Source organism: Phaenicophaeus curvirostris, chromosome 4, assembly GCF_032191515.1.
Source record: "Phaenicophaeus curvirostris isolate KB17595 chromosome 4, BPBGC_Pcur_1.0, whole genome shotgun sequence".
In the NCBI taxonomy this organism is placed as follows: domain Eukaryota; kingdom Metazoa; phylum Chordata; class Aves; order Cuculiformes; family Cuculidae; genus Phaenicophaeus; species Phaenicophaeus curvirostris.
In genome coordinates this window covers 50,448,480-50,464,242 of record NC_091395.1, presented here as the reverse complement: position 1 = coordinate 50,464,242, position 15,763 = coordinate 50,448,480, and the positions used below count along the sequence as shown (strand labels likewise).

At 37.5% G+C, this 15,763-nt stretch overlaps 1 protein-coding gene across 7 annotated transcripts in view; it reads left to right on the top strand.

Annotated features, from left to right (window-relative positions):
• DCUN1D4 (defective in cullin neddylation 1 domain containing 4) overlaps positions 1-15,763 on the top strand; it is a 49,493-nt gene that overhangs the window by 12,438 nt on the left and 21,292 nt on the right. For 3 of the 7 annotated variants that reach the window (XM_069856070.1, XM_069856069.1, XM_069856072.1), the window contains exons 4-7: positions 2,590-2,619; positions 3,929-4,043; positions 12,954-13,045; positions 15,403-15,473. In XM_069856070.1, coding sequence (XP_069712171.1) covers positions 2,590-2,619; positions 3,929-4,043; positions 12,954-13,045; positions 15,403-15,473 — 308 coding nt within the window. Of the gene's footprint in view, positions 1-482; positions 594-2,589; positions 2,620-3,928; positions 4,044-12,953; positions 13,046-15,402; positions 15,474-15,763 lie in introns of those variants that run through there. The other 4 variants (XM_069856073.1, XM_069856074.1, XM_069856071.1 and 1 more) reach the window with 4 other exon arrangements.

The following is a 15,763-nucleotide window of genomic DNA, read 5'->3' as shown; positions in this document are numbered from 1 at the left end:
TGCTTGTGGTGGTCTTGTTGCATCATTAAGTGAGCAGCTATATCTTTCCAATTGCTTCAGCACTTGCAGTTTCTAATTACTTTTTCTTTGAAACATCCCTCTACTTAAGCATCAGCTGAGCAGCATTATTCACAGGCATTATCTAGAGGAAAGGTGAAAATTATACGTCTGTAAATCGCTTGGTAGGGACACACACAGCTTGTAGAATTCTCATTTATTGACCTCTGTTTTTCCTTTTTCATTTATTCTGGTTTTGTTGCTATTTTAGGAGTGTCCCTTCCTTGGGGTGATTATCTTGCATACTGTTTTAAGTTTTGTAGGGTGAATTTTAGCTCTTGAGTTGGTATTCCCTTTTGGTAGCTTTGTCTCCTGCAAATTTGGAAGCACTGAACAGAATGTTTGGCAAACAACATTATACTCGGCAGGCATTTGGCTGATGGTGGTCTATTCAGCAGCCATTTCAAGGCTCTACCTTGCAAATGCTAGCTTCAAGTGTCAAAAACCAGTGAGAACTAGGAGGGTTCTGCCAATCTTGAGTTGAGACCCAGGAGTAAGAAACTTTGAAGATAATCACATCAGAGAAGCTGCACTCGGTAAGTAATGTTCATGTCAAACTTTGCATGAAGTCAGAGGGAGCTGCATGTTTGTTTGCAGATGACCAGACCTTTGAGAAGTGAAATTAGTTGCAAAAGGCTAGACATAGAAATTGCATTTAGAATTAGAAAGCTCTTTTTAGGAAAGGTTAATATTGATGCTGCTTAGTGAGCTATATGGTAAAATAAGAAGTTGTAAGGATTTTAACAACCCCCAACTCTTAAAGTTTTTAGCTTTAGATGGAAATAAAATATAGACATATTCTGCTGTTTTAACTTTGAGAGTTTGTTACAAGAAGGTTGTAACCGCCCTTCAAATTCAGTATACTGATTCTATTACAAAAATGAATACTTTTAAAGTAGTATTCTTGTACTGTGGTTTTTAGAGGTCATTCAACACTTAAAATGTAGTGAAGACTTGGTCCAAACCTCAGTTATTAAGATGTTAAGTCTCTGAAAGCACGTACAATATGTTGTCCGCCTGGTGTCTCTCTGTATGTGTTTGTGTGTGAAGGGAGTGTACATGTGCATTTAATAGTCACTTAGCAATATCTGAGCTATCTCTTTCTTCCCTTTCCTGTCAGTTTGGAAGCTGCAACTAGATACATTCAAACCAAGAAAGGGTACAAGATTTTCATACTAGTCATTGGAGAAATTGGGTTATAGTGAATTCTGTTATCAGCTTAAGCCTTTAGAACAAATTCAGTGATCTTCCTAAAAATGTCCTACAATTTAATGAGGGAAAGATTTCAAGCAGGAATTCTTGGGTTAAATTCTTTGGTTTGTATGGGGTTGCAGATCTGACAAATTTATTTTCCTGTTCTGTAACTGTTTCATTTTTACTTTTATTTATTTTTGTTCTGTTTTCATCTTTTTCTATGCTTCTCTTTTCACAGAGGCCTTGCATATTTATTTTCCCAATCAAATAGCCAGTAAATTGGAGAAACCCTGGGTGGTTTTTCTTGCATTTTACCAGCATCCAGTGCCTGTGGCCATAAAAAATAGATCTATTTTTTTTTAATAGAAAGCTGTTTAAAAACAATCAAATTCTCTCAAAGGAATGAGATAGCTAAAGGTTATACTCAAGTACATACATATTTTCCTAAACAAGGTGTTCATTAGCACACGTTTTCATTTATTAAGTTTAGTGTGTGTCTGAGTCTGGCTGTCCCTAGCTCTCTGTTAAGTTCTGCAGTCATCTTAAGTGTTTTTAGTTTGTGTGGGTTTTCAGAAAATGCTTACTGGCAGAGTCTTTAGAAACTTGATCTAAAAAGCCATAGAGCATCACACTTTGAATAACTTGTGGGAATACAGTTTTGCGGTGTCTTTATTTGCAGGCATAATCAAATGGAACAAATGACACTAAGCAGGGCAGGATCCTTACTTTCTTTAGTCTTAGTAGTTAAATGCATGAGGTGTACTGTGAGGTTTTGATGATCTCTGCTTACCTATTTCAAATATGTCTGATACTGGTGGAAAGAAGAAAAATATTATTGTTAATTTCCTTATGTAATATATTCTGGACAGTGCTTCCAGAAGTGTATTCTGTCACAGCCATTATGATTTTTTCATGTGATAGTAGTTTATGGAGTTATAATGCTTGGAAGTTTTCTGGTAACCAGTTAAATCATAATTTGAATTTACAAAACTCTTAACTTTCTTTCTAAAAGACAGTGTAGATACAATCATACTTCCCTGGGAGGATGCTGGGGTTGGGGAGCTTCAGAGCTAAAAAAAAACCAAATCCAAACCAAAAGGGTTCTTTAATAGAAATAAATATACAGATAAGACCAAAGAAGGCATACTAAGTGTAAAAGCTTTATTAGTTGAAATCAAATTAGTTCATCTTAATGTAAAGACTAGTTTGAACATCTTGCTCAATAGAAATATTAATACTTTTGTGTGCATCATAGTTTCAGCGCATGTTTAAAATAAAGTATGTGCAGCAAAGCCTGTGAGGCTGTAAGGTTCCTTACATGTGTTTCTCCTATAACAGGAGAGAGACTTTCAAAGATAAGAAGAATAGGTAAGCAAAAGATTGCCGTTAGTATTTGTTGGGAATTGGGCCTCTGATTTCAGTCTGTTCCTTTGGTGTCAAAAAATAGTCAAAGTTTTATTGCTTGCTTCTGTGCTGTGATGTAAAAAAAAGACTTTGTGGACATCTTAATAAACATAGCTAAACTTGGATGCTGTTGAAGCTAAGAGAAGGTAGCTTAGGCATGCTGGAGTTGGTATTTTCTTGCAAGTTTCTTTGGCATCGCTTTGTGTCTGGATTTTTATACCTCACCTTTCTCTTCCTTTCCTTTTAAAATTCTCTGTGTAACACTCAGAGCTGTGATGGCTCTTTGAGCTGCTCTTATACACACCTTTCTCAGGAGTTCATGTGGTTGGTCTTCACTAAATGAAAGTAGGAAAAATTTTGCTGGGAGTGTCAGCCTACTGTTTTTATGAGAGAGCAAAAGCAATTTAACAACTTGCTGCAGTCAAAAGGGGTGGTCCTCTGCTCTTTCTCTACATTAGCACAAGAAAATTATTCTTTTTTGCTTGGGTTAATTATCTACAGGTTTGGTAAGCTGGATTGGCACAGTGGAGAGTCACCGCAGCTGAAAAAATAGAGACGTAGGAGTATGTAGCTGAGAGAAGGGGCGGGAAAGTCTGCTGCTTGATTGGTAACAGTACCCCGAATTGCCTGTTTCCTGCTTGGGGACCTTGTTTCTTTGAGAACTATCCAGTCCAAATGATACAGTCAGCCACTTATTTTTTTTTTCCCTAGTGGCTGCTGTATGTTAATCCCTACCTCCCCCCAAAACAAGGAAATAAAAAAACCCAAACCAACCCAAACCAAAGAAAAAACAAACAAACCCTTTCCTACCCCTTGCTCTCTGTATCATACAAAACTTGGGGCTTAACAGTAAAAAGGTTCTGTTTTCTAGAGATAGATGCTTTTGTTTGAGTTGTATCTCTGTTTAAAAAAGAAATGATCAACTCTTAGAAGTTCTGATTTGAATAAATGCCTGAAAAATAAAGATGCCTTTTTGAGGGCAAATACTTCTTCAGGATAGTCTCAGTTCTTGCCTTTTGTAAGACTGAAGTAGCACCAGCACCGCTTTACATTTTGGTAAAATACTTCTGGCCTTAACTGAAATCTGGTCAGAGAGCACCATGTAAAAGCAAGATTGATTTTGCTATTGCAAGGAGACCATTTCTTTTGTAGTTTTAAAATCCACTAACTCCTTCCCTTCCCTTCCATTTGTAATATGCCTATTAGTGGACACAGTTTAACTGGTCTGCAACAGTTTCATTTCTTGTACTGGTGTTTTTAATTCCCTCTGTAGGTAGTCTCCGGTCTTGCAGTTCATCAGACTGCTTTAGTAAAGTGATGCCTCCAAGGAAAAAGAGGAGACCTGCAGCAGGAGATGATTTATCTGCTAAGAAAAGTAGACATGATGGGTATGTCACCTTACCATGAGCTAAGACTGATGGGATATCTGAAGTTGAATAGCTGATATGATTGTGTTTTTAAATATTAATGGAAATGGTATTCAGTTTGCTTGGTTTCTCAATGTGGAACCATAGCCTGTGATTGAACTGTGGGATGTTGATAAGCATATCTAGGTTCAGTTTGCTTCTCACATTTTTCTAGTCATGCAAGAAGCTTGTAGGGAACTTCTCCTTGCTCTAGTTTGTAGTATCAAAATAGACTTACTCGTTTGATCAAACCCAATTTCTAAAGAAAAATATTTTCCTGGATACATGCATAAAATCTGGATTGGGCATTCTCAATCTACAGACTGTCAGAAAAATGAATGCAGTTGTAGCCCACTCAGCTCTTATGAGGAGAGACCATCAGGACTTCAAGTCATGTTCTGGTTTGATGCTGATCCTGTAAGGGAAAGGTGAAGAATGCCCAGACAAGGTGATAGCTGGTGGTGGAGTGTTGATTGAGGTGGTTCTGCTCAGCTTCCCTCTCAGCCACAGAAGTGCAAGTGGGTTATAACTGTGTGTACAAGCAATTTGGGTTTTTTGCATAGGCGAGGCTGCTACAAGTGTTGGATTGTCACTATGTGTGTGTTCAGTCAGCCTCAGTCATTCAGAAACAGTCAGATGTGGTCCTTGTGTGCAAAATAGCTGCTATTTATGTGTACTGAATTTGAACTCCTGGGAATAGAGGACTATACGCTCCTGCATGATAGGTGCAGGACTGTCCTGGAGCTGAAAAGTGGTATATAGAGCCAGAAAGTTTGGTTACCACTGTGTCAGTACAATTTGGTCTGTATTACGTTTGTGTATTATCAGTGACTCAGAAAATACATTCCTCTCTGACAAGAGTCTCCAGGAAGGTAGAAAGGTGCATATCTCTCCTAACTGTTAGCCTGAAAATCAGCCTGGGTGCTTTCCTTTTTATATTCTCTAGCATGAATAAGAAGAATGCTGGTAGCGAAATTAAGCCTCTGGTTATGCCTCTTTAACTCCATTGTGTTTAATAGAGTTGCACAACTGTAGCTGCACTGGAATTCATTAAATGATCTGTTGATGCAGAAGAAGAAAGAGATTTCAACTCTCCCTTTCATTGCTTTGCATACTTAATGCTAGCAAGAACAAGAAAGCAGTACATGTTCATAATATTTTTGGCTGCTTTTTGGAAATAAGAAAATATCAAAAGCTATTTGATAGAAGACATTCCAGCTTTCAAAGATATGCATGAAAGCAAAACAAGGTCAGAATGGTTGCAGAACCAAAGTGGAGGGATTAAAAAAATTTAGTTCTACCTCCCTTTGATAAGACACTGATGGTAAAACAAACAAACCCAAACCCCCAGAAAGGTTGTCTGTAACTAAGATATGTGTAATTCAGATGAGAAAATGATGAGAAACTAATTTCTTAATTCTATCAGTAGTATATATGGTAATATTTTTACAGTTTTTTTAAAGCATAATTTAAAGGATTTTTAAAATATCTGTCTTTCAGTTTATAACTAATGGATCTAGTCTTAATTTTACTGCTGTTTAAGGCTTTGCTAAAAGGAAGACCTCAGCCTGGTTTTGAAAGTGGAGATGAAACCAGATCTGCCAGTCATGGGCCGCAGGGGAATGTCCTTCTCTGATGTGGCTGCAGTTTTTATTTGTCTTCCTTCCGAAGTTCTGAAGGGTTTTAGGCTTTCTCTGCTCTCCAGTTTCTTTTGGTTTGGTCTTCAATAAAGCAGTTTTTATTTCAGCATGACTGGCGCTGCGTGAAATAATTTTCTGAACGTTAAGCTCATTGTTGGAGCTGTGTTTTCTTTCAAGGACAGATTTCTTCAAACTTGGCTTATGCGCCTGTAACCTTCTCTGAACAAGTTAGACAAAGAGAAGGTTGTCTCCTACTTCCATGCTTGTTTGTCAGGTGGAGCTCATGCCTGTCATGCTTGGTCATTGGAGGTCAGACATCTCAGCCTGTCAAAGAAAAATCAATCTGAAATCAGGAACCTCTGTGGCAGTGTGCTGTAGCAGGCCTAGTTATTTGCAAAGCCATTTCCTCTTAAGTTGTATGCAGAGTATGCTGTATAGAAGAAAACCAGTATGGATAGTGCAATGCCAGTTTATGGAACAAGGGGTTTCTAGTTCCAGTTCTTTACCATTGCTTCTGTTTTAGAGGCAGTCTTCCTAGAAGCTGCATACTAGTCATTCAGGATAAGCCTTCACGGAGCACGAGCCTGCGTTGACTCTGCATTAAGCAAAAAGGGTAGTTAGTGTTTGTTCTTGCATGTCTACTTTCAATGAAAAAAATACAATGTGTACTCTCTAGAAGAGGCTGTATTTCCTAACAGAGATGATTTGTCACTTCTAATGCTAATGTAATGATATAAGTTTTGTATGTTTCTCGGTTATAGTGGCAGACTTACAGGGGCAAAGCTAACAAATAAATTTAGTGATTGCAACTCTCCTGTTTGCTTTTGGTGTGAAAATGTTAAATAGTAGTCTGAAGATTATCAAACGAGCGTTGTTATTAATGTTGTTATCATAGCTGAGGCCAAATGGTCATGATTTCTCCTATTTTTTCCATACAAAAGACATTTATTTTTTTATTTCTTACATCGATAGTTTTGTTGGATGATATTTTCAGTCTTCAGTATTTATGCTATGTTCCTATAAACTCTTCAAATATGATAGTAATGTTTTTGAGATATGTATTCTTTCCAGAAAGCTTATTTTGGCAGGGCTCTGTGCTGAAAGAGATGATGATTTCTAAAGGCTCTTAAACTCATAAACACATCTGAAAAGGGAGCTTGTAATAGCCTTCATCCTCAGTTCCAGGCTGTTAGAGATACAGCCTTAGCTTGGAAGAATTAGTGGAATAAAGACACTGACTGTTGAGCAAAAATACTTTTATAGGAACAAATATGGTTGTTTGTGAAGTTATTTGGAAATGCTGATCTCATGCATAGACTGAGTATGGAAAACAAAGATTCCAAACATGTTCTTTAGCATCCCACCCTGGTGTTATAAGAGCTTAAATTCTGTTAATTGATATTCATGTCACCTTAAACCATGAATCCAGTGCTTGAGTGGGAAGGAATTTTTATACCAGGTGATATATAATGAAAATAACTCAGTGTATTCATTTCTGGATCACAGAAAGATTTATCCTGTCTTAAAGAATAGCTATTGTGAGTAAATGGTTTAGCACACACACACCAGAACATAATGACTTGTAGACTTAAGCTTGTGTTTCCCTCTCAGTATCAGAGTCTTGATTTTACTGAGAGCACTGCAAGTAAAATACAGCGTTCTCAAATCAGAGTTCAAAATGCATTTTCTGTGCAGTGCTCTTCCATCACTGTGTTAAGGGCCTTTGGAAAGGTAAAGCAACTTTCCTGTAAAGATATTTGCTAGGTAAGAGTATAGTCCTCATTGTGTAATTACCTAATGCTGTGTATCTGTTACATGAATTTTAGCCAAATATTGGCTTTTTCCTTGGGGAAAAATGAGTTGTATAATGTAATGCTGTCTCTTCTTTCTGATAGCCTCATTTTAAAAAATAATGCTTCTCCTTATTCTGGAATCATGCTGAGGTCAAAATCTCACATTACTGAATATTTGGACCTTAGAAGGACAAAATGTAGAAATTCTTGTTTGCTTTCCTGAAAGTTATATTTTCAAGCAATTAGATCTAGAGCCTAATTTATCCTGGATTTGTATTTGGACCACGTAAGGGCCTATTAACATGAAAAAAAAATACATATTTTTTATATTGAGTAATAAGCCCTGTACTCTATGGTGGGAAAAGTTAGTTTCGAAAGCACAGTTAACACACCGTTATTAACATTGGAAAATAAAATGGGAATGTACTGAGCTTGAAAGTTTTCAAAACCTTTTGTGGTGAGGGTTTTTTTTGATCTGTTGTCATTTACTGACTGGTTTGATCCTGCCCTATGCAGGTAGCCTGTGTTACTGTCATAGATGTATAGACCTTATTTCTTGAAGTAGGGATTTTCCAGTACACACAGGTATAATTTTCCCTGTTTCTGCACCTTCTTAGTGAACTGAATAGTTCTGAAGAAACTTAAACTGCACATGTGACTATTGGCTTGTAGGCTGTTGTATGTGTTGCTCCTTAAGTAAGCCTGATGAAGTTAAAAAAAAAGTTTAAAAGATATATTAATTCATAAATCTTACCAGTCAAGTAAATTTGTTGAGGGTTGCTTTAGACAGTCTTTGTCATACTTTGCAAATCATAAACCATCTCTCTTACCCCTCTCCTTGTTTCTGTGACAGTATTTATGAAACTATTGCCAAAACTATAATTATGAATGAATAGGTAAGGTTTTAGAAAAAATACTTCCATTGTGCTGCATTGATGAAAATCCTCAGCCAAAAATTTAAGTTAATAAATTAGAATTAGTTGAAGTAGTAGAGACATCTACTGTGCCCACTTTGGCTGCCTGCTTAGTTTGTGAGAGGGAGCACAGGGTGTTGCTCCACTGCTCTGTCTCCCTCTCACACTCCCTGATGGTCCTTAGCCTGGTTGTTTTCTCCCTTAACTTTGACACCAAGCGGAGGAGTTCTCCCGCCCAAGCACAACTTCCACAAGTGAAGTCACCACTGGTGGTCAGAGTCACTGTGAGAGGAGCGCACTCCCTGCAGCCCAGTGTCCGGGTGGCTGCATCAGTCTAAACTATTAGTTTATTAGTCATACACTATTGTTTTTCAAGAGAATGTTTTTCTGAGTTATTTTACCTGCGTGTGTGTCTCATCTGAGAGACTAGTGTATACTCTTTGCCCATAGGTATCTTTTTTCCTTGCTATTCCTGATGGGCAGCATGTCAGGTTTCAGAAGTGGAAGGGTGATTGTAAACACAGAGGCTTGGATTTTAATGTCCAGTAGCGATAGGTATAGCAGACATCCTGGGAAAAAGTTCTGCGTGTACCTTTCTAGCTCTGTTGCTGGAGAAAGCACCCTTTAGCAGTCCTGTTCCAGGGTCAGTGTTCTCCGACAGCGATATAATTCTGGTACCAAAATTACCAGGTATTCTCACTGGCCCTTCCTTTATGGAAGGTATCTGTGGGGGTTTTACTTCCTTTTTCTTTTGCCATTCTTCTTTTTTTTTCTCCTCCACTCTGAGCAGTGTGCTCTTTCACTTCTTGTGCATGACTGAAACTCTGTAGGCTCCTCTTACGGATCATCAATGCATAAGCAAATTATTAAACTGTGACATGGTCAGCATAATGGTTGTGCATCTGTTTGAAGGTCCTGGTACTGGTCACTTTGACAAAGCTGTGAGCTGTTGAGAACTTGTTTGAATCTTGAGTCAGATCAGTAGATATTCAGTGCTCCCAGAGTATTTGGCGGTCTTCCCTGCGCACTCTGGGAGTTTGTATTTGTGTAGCAAGAGACGCTGTCCTTAGCACAAACACAAGGCACACCATCTTGCAGTGTGTACAGAGAAATTCCAAAGATATGAGAAATAGAATAAGATACAAAATGGATACCAGCACCTCTGTCATTTTGCGTTTTTTTTTTATGCTGCATGTGCAGTTCTTGAGACTATAAATCTGTATTAATAGAGGACACAGTCTTTGGAATCACCTGTACCCTGTGCTGCCAGGTAGGACTTGCTGTGATAATTGACCTGAGTTGTCCTAGGCTGTAATCTCAGATGCTTGTCTACATACTTGCTTGTGTCTCCCTGCTCACCTCGCATCACCAAGCACTTCAGGGATAAGGAATCTCTTGCTAATGGAACTAGCTGGCTTGACTAGACTTGGGAGAAAGTAATTGGTGTTTGGAGTAAGCAGGGAGAGAACAGGAGTCATCTTTGCACATAAGAGATCACTAATACCGAGTCTGCATTGGTGTTACTTGTTTCTGTCATGTTTGTTTTCAAGTGATCCTTGTCTTGTAGAATATGTGATCTGTTATTAGATCCTTCAGGTTGAGAGAAAGTCATCTGAGATTCATCCAGCCATTTTTGTTGCGTGGTTTTATACTTCTGACCATGCATAATTTGTTTTAATTGCAAGTGTGAAACTGTGTCACCTGCACTTTTATGAATGTCTGGCTAATCAACGTGTAGCAGGGACTGAGGTAGCTCATGATTATATCCTTTCTGATTTTGGTTTCTGAATTTGTGAAGTAATTTGTCTTACCTGTACAGATTGGAAGATCTGTAATCAGTTTTGGTTTCTCAAAAATCAAACTTCACTGGCCAGATATTGAGCTTTTTGAACAATGATAAATATGAGACTAATGCGTTCTGCTTGGAGTTTCTTGGCTGTATGGTAGGCACATGGACTTAGTGATGAATATTGTTTTTTTCCTGCAGTTCCTAATCAATTACCTTAGCCCAAATGGCTTTCAGTCCTGTGTCAGTCCATGAAAACTCGCTATGCTTAGATGCAATGAACGTATAAAAAAGGCTGTTTTTTCGTTTTCTCATTGATCATTCCTCTGATGCATACTCTTATCATTGGTATCTTGATTCATGCTACGGTATTTAGCTCTGCTGCTTGTGGATGCAAGAATTTCTTTTCTGCAATACCTGGATGACTTAGAGCGTTGTCAGTAAATTTGTTTTATTGAGGGTTCCTTCTGAGATCGACTGGTCTCATATTGACAGTTAATGTGTTGATGAGTTACATGAACAAGCAGGGTGAGGCAGTTGATTACCATTCCTTCTTAAGAAAAACCATTGAATCTTGTGATGAATGTCTGTCTTTGGGAACTTCATCAGCTTTGCATGTCCTAGGTCCCAGCAGTGCTCTTACAGACATCTTGAATAAATAGAATAGAACAGAATAAAGCTCCTGCTATGATTAGCTTTTGACTTGGTATTCCAGTTAGTGTTTGTCATGTTTGTTTGCTACAAAAAAGGAGATACTGAATAATTCGACTTTTGCCAAAGTGGCAGAATGCCTCCTTTCTTTGTCTCAAGACATTTATTTTTTATTCCTCTGAATTCAGAATAGACTAAAAAATCTTGGATAGGTCTTTCATAATCACTGCTTGTTATGCAAGTATGAGGATGTTAAGTTATCAGACCTATATAAAAATAAATAAATTTCACTGACTTACACCTTCAGGCTTAGTTGTTTACTTACTGGGCAGTGCAGTCAGCCTCTTCTTTTGCAAATGCAGTAAAGCTTATATAAAGTAGCTAATTCAAATAGGGAAAAAGGTGTTTTCAAAGTGAAAAATAGACATGAAGTAATTCTTCTTTGAATTGCTATTAGAATGATCTGTGTGCCCTTAACTTGTAGCTACATTTCCTCATAGCTGGTAGCTGAGCTTGATGGAGGGTAGTAGGGTCAGCAAGCTCCAAGCTCACATGTATAGACATCTAACATGTCTTCCTAGAGGGACAAAATGATGATGAAATCAACTCCGAATAATTTCATCAAATTGTTTCAGAATTCCTCTTGATCTAGTTAGCCCGTTGGTTTGATGCTGTAAGAGGAAGGACCGCATGTTTGGAACACTTGCAGAGCTGTTTTTGGCCGTTCCTCTAGTCAAAGCCATTTGTTGTTCAGCTCTTATCAGCTTTATGAAGAGAGGCTGAGGGAACTGGGGTTGTTTACCCTGGAGAAGAGGATGCTGAGGGGGAGACCTTACCACTGTCTACAACTACCTGAAAGGAGGTTGTAGAGACATGTGTTTTGGTCTCTTCACCCAAGTGACAGGTGATAGGATGAGAGGGAATGACCACAAGCTGCACCAGGGGACATTAGGAAAAACTTCCTCACTGAAAGGATTATCAAGTACTAAAACAGGCTGCCCAGGGAGGTGGTTGATTCACCATTCCTGGAGGTATTTAACAGACGGATAGATGACACGCTTAGGAATATGATTTAGTAATTGGGCAGGTACAGTTGGACTTGTTGATCTCAAAGGTCTTTTCCAACCCAGTGATTCTATGATTTATGAACCCAAGCTACTGCAGAGTGGTGGAAATGGATTTGAGAATGATTATGCAGCAGTAAATGACTACTTGGACTGATGAGTCTCCTTCCTCTAGCAGGCACAAATGATACTGTCTTTTTTAGGAAAGTCTGAACAAGGTGGAGTAACTCATCAACTTCTACTATGCCTTCTGTGCTTTAGGTGTTTCAGGTACTAAATTCAGGAGACTGGTACTTCAGTGTTGTTTTCTTAGTATAGGCAAAATTCCTTATGCTTGTTGTTGAAGGAGAGAATTACCTTGCCAGTCATCTCTGGGGGGAAGGAGCATTATGGATCTAGCATTTCAGATAACCATTAACGCCATGATGAGTGAGGTTGCCTGAGGTACTGTCAGCGAGGACCTGTAACTCATTCTCTGTGCTTCTTTCATGTTACCAACTTATTGGCTTTAGAATAAGCGTGGTCATGTCTGTTTTGGTCTTTATGCCTTCTATGGGATATTTTGGAGGCACAAAAAGCATGTGCAGTTCTCCTTAGTTAATAATTCAAAGTGCATGAAGTATGTGTGTGCCAGCAGGTAGGATCTGTGTTGGCTGTGACATGCAGTCTGGGTTTAGACCTGCTGCCACGTTGCAGGCAGCCCATCAGTTGATCGTGGTCGCTAATGGTACGCGCAAATCTTACCTGAACTTAAACAAAGCAGTTTGGGATTGAATTTGAACTAGTGTATCTGTTGTAAGGAAAATTCATGTATGTGGAAAGCAATTATGGATCAGCTCAAGTGTGTCACTGAGCAAACACAGTATTTAGTGTCAGTGATTCTTACTCTGTTAAGCAGTGTCCCAAATAACTGGATATGAGGGCAGAATGTTGGGTAGACGGGTTCATAAAAGGAAAAATGTTGGTGTTTATAGTAGCTGTTGACTAAAAGATAGCTTTAAAAAACTGCTGAATTAATTACTTGTTTATCTTTCTTTTTTAAAGTATGTATAGAAAATATGATTCAACTAGAATAAAAGCAGAGGAAGAAGTCTTTTCAAGTAAGAGGTGCTTAGAATGGTTCTATGAATATGCAGGTAAGTGTGAAATGTCAGTTTCCTCTTAGTAACAATCTGTATTGGAATGTAAATGTTGCACTATCGCAGCTTTTCCAAGACTCAGTGTAGAGGCTTTTTTGTAAAAGTCTAAAAGAAGCTTTTCTTATGTCCTTTGTATTGTGAAGTTGAAGAGGTCAAAGGGCAGTTTTGTCTTTATCTCTGTTCTGTAAAAAGAATACAAAAGTTACTTAACTTACAATATTTTGGAACATGTACGCTTCATTATTCAAATCTATAGTTAAAGATATACATCTGTCCAAAACGTTGTTACCTCTCTGGCTTTATAAGTTCTATCATCTGCCTTGTTAGTGCTGAATAGTAAATAACTGTGCTTCAGGAGAAGTGTGTCTTTAAAAAAAAAAAGAAAAGAAAAAAGGAAGGTGAAGGAGGTATTAATATGAGTTTTGTTCCTGCTGAATCTGATGGTTATAGTTTCAAGCAAAGTTAATAAAATCAAGAATCCTATACTAGTCTTGTGTTTATATAGTTTTCCATCACAAGGTATAGGGAAGGTAGACTGAATTATTTGTTCTTTCCTGTGTGTATGGGAACTTTTTTCAGGCATTACTTCTAGGATTATTAATTATGATCTGTGTTCACAAAAGATACCATTTAATAGTGAAGTTGTATTAATTTTCTTACACATGGTTTTCTTAAAGGGAGAATTTGAAGTGTGGGGAGAAAATGCTCTCGTGACTCTTAATACCAACAGGAAATAAAATAGGTGATTGACCAAGAAAATAAGGGCATCATGCAGTTTTCTGATGCTGTCATGACTATCATTGCTCACAGCTTGTTCTGTTTTGTCTGCTTCCTATGCATAATGAAGTGTGACTTAATTTGATGTAATAATATTTTTTCCTTCTAATAAAATTATATAAACTAAACACTTTGAGATCTCACTTGTCTGTGGCAGTCTGAGAGGAGATTTGGACAAGTTCAAGCCAAATTTAGGTTATCTGCCTTTCTGACTGTCTTTATTTATTTATTTGCACTAGCAACAGGGATAACTCATTGTCAAGACTTTCATGGAAAGAAAGGTTGAAAGAAAGGCTCTATATGAAATAGCTTTTGGATTTCCATTGGATGCATACACCAAGATAAAACAGAAAAGGAGAGGATATGATTCTATCTACAGTATCGAGTAACATTCTAAAAAACGAGTGTTCAAAGAATAGTCTATTTTGTTTTCTTGCTTCATAAGTCTTCTCCTTTATATATGCAGTTGGCACTGCATTTGTTTTTTTTTCCCCTCATGTGTACGTGAGGGAATGAATCTTTTTTAAGACTGTTGTGTACACTCAGGGAGCTGTGAGAGGATGTCATGAGAAGCTGGGAAAAGATATATTTAAACCTTGTTATTTCTAGGATAGTAGGTCACCTAATAATAAAATATGGATTGATCTTCCTCTTTTTCTTGCACGTATGATCTTTAAATTGGATGAGAGTAGGCATTTCAGCCTCTAATGTTTTTTTTTCCCAAGTAGCCCTTTAAACATGAGTAAGATAATTCTGACAAAGTAGTCCAAATACTTTAAATGTATTTAAAAATAGATGTAATTGCACAGTATGATTCTTAATGCCTATGTACTTTTTTCAAAAGGGTATTGTAGAAGTTACAAATATCTTGATTTAGCAGCAAGTTTTAATAGTAGTGCATTTTAATAGCATCTGTTCTTTTAATCTTTTTTTCCTTTTAAGTTGACAAAGAAATAGCTGTAATTCATGTCTTCTCCCTGCAGTTGCTAACATTCAGATACTGTGTGGCTGTGGTATACAGTACCAATGAACAGGAGCATGAGCTTTTTTTTTTAGACTCTTTTGTTGATTACATTATATAAAGATAGTATATGAGACAAAAAGGGATGAGATTCTGGGAATGATAATGTTTTGTATCCTGTATAACTATGCATCACATTTTTATGTGGTATGATCTGATGGTAACAGTAGAGATTCAAGTGAAGAAATGAGTTTCACTAACCATTGTTGACTGTAACCATGGTGATAGGATGTGGATGTTTTGCTAGTCTTAAGTGCATTCTTAAAGATCTTGTTAATTTATTCTTCCAAGATTATCTCACTAAGTAGGTAGAATAAAGGATGTCGTTAGGAACAAAAAATTGTTTTGTAGTTTTTCTGTCTCTATTTCCAAAGGTGAGGTAATGATTTAAATGTATCCAAGTCTGATAGTAAGTGTGGAAATACTTACTGCATGTAAAACAAACAAACAAACAGAAGGTGTATAAAATTTCAGATTGGACTGCATTATTGCATTTCTCTTGTGCTGTAAAAGTCAGACTGTTTTCAGAGATAAGTAAAATGCTTTTTGTTTGCAGGCACTGATGACATTGTAGGGCCAGAAGGTATGGAGAAATTTTGTGAAGACATTGGAGTTGAACCAGAAAATGTAAGTTCAAGATCCATTCAAAAGGCACCTTATCTGTTACAATAAACCAGTCTTATCCACCAAGAATTAAAGAATTAAAGAATTCTTGGAGTCTTTGAAAAAATTAAAGGAGTATAAAGCAGGGTGGTTTATTTTGGAAACTACTTGCATTTATGTTAAACCCCAAGCTATTAACTTGCAAAACCTCAATTTGTCTTTGCTACCACTGCTTCCTTTTCACTATGCCGCCCCCCCAACCCTGCAATAAAGGGAAGATTTAAAAAAACCCTGATCCTTGTGTTTTCTGAAAC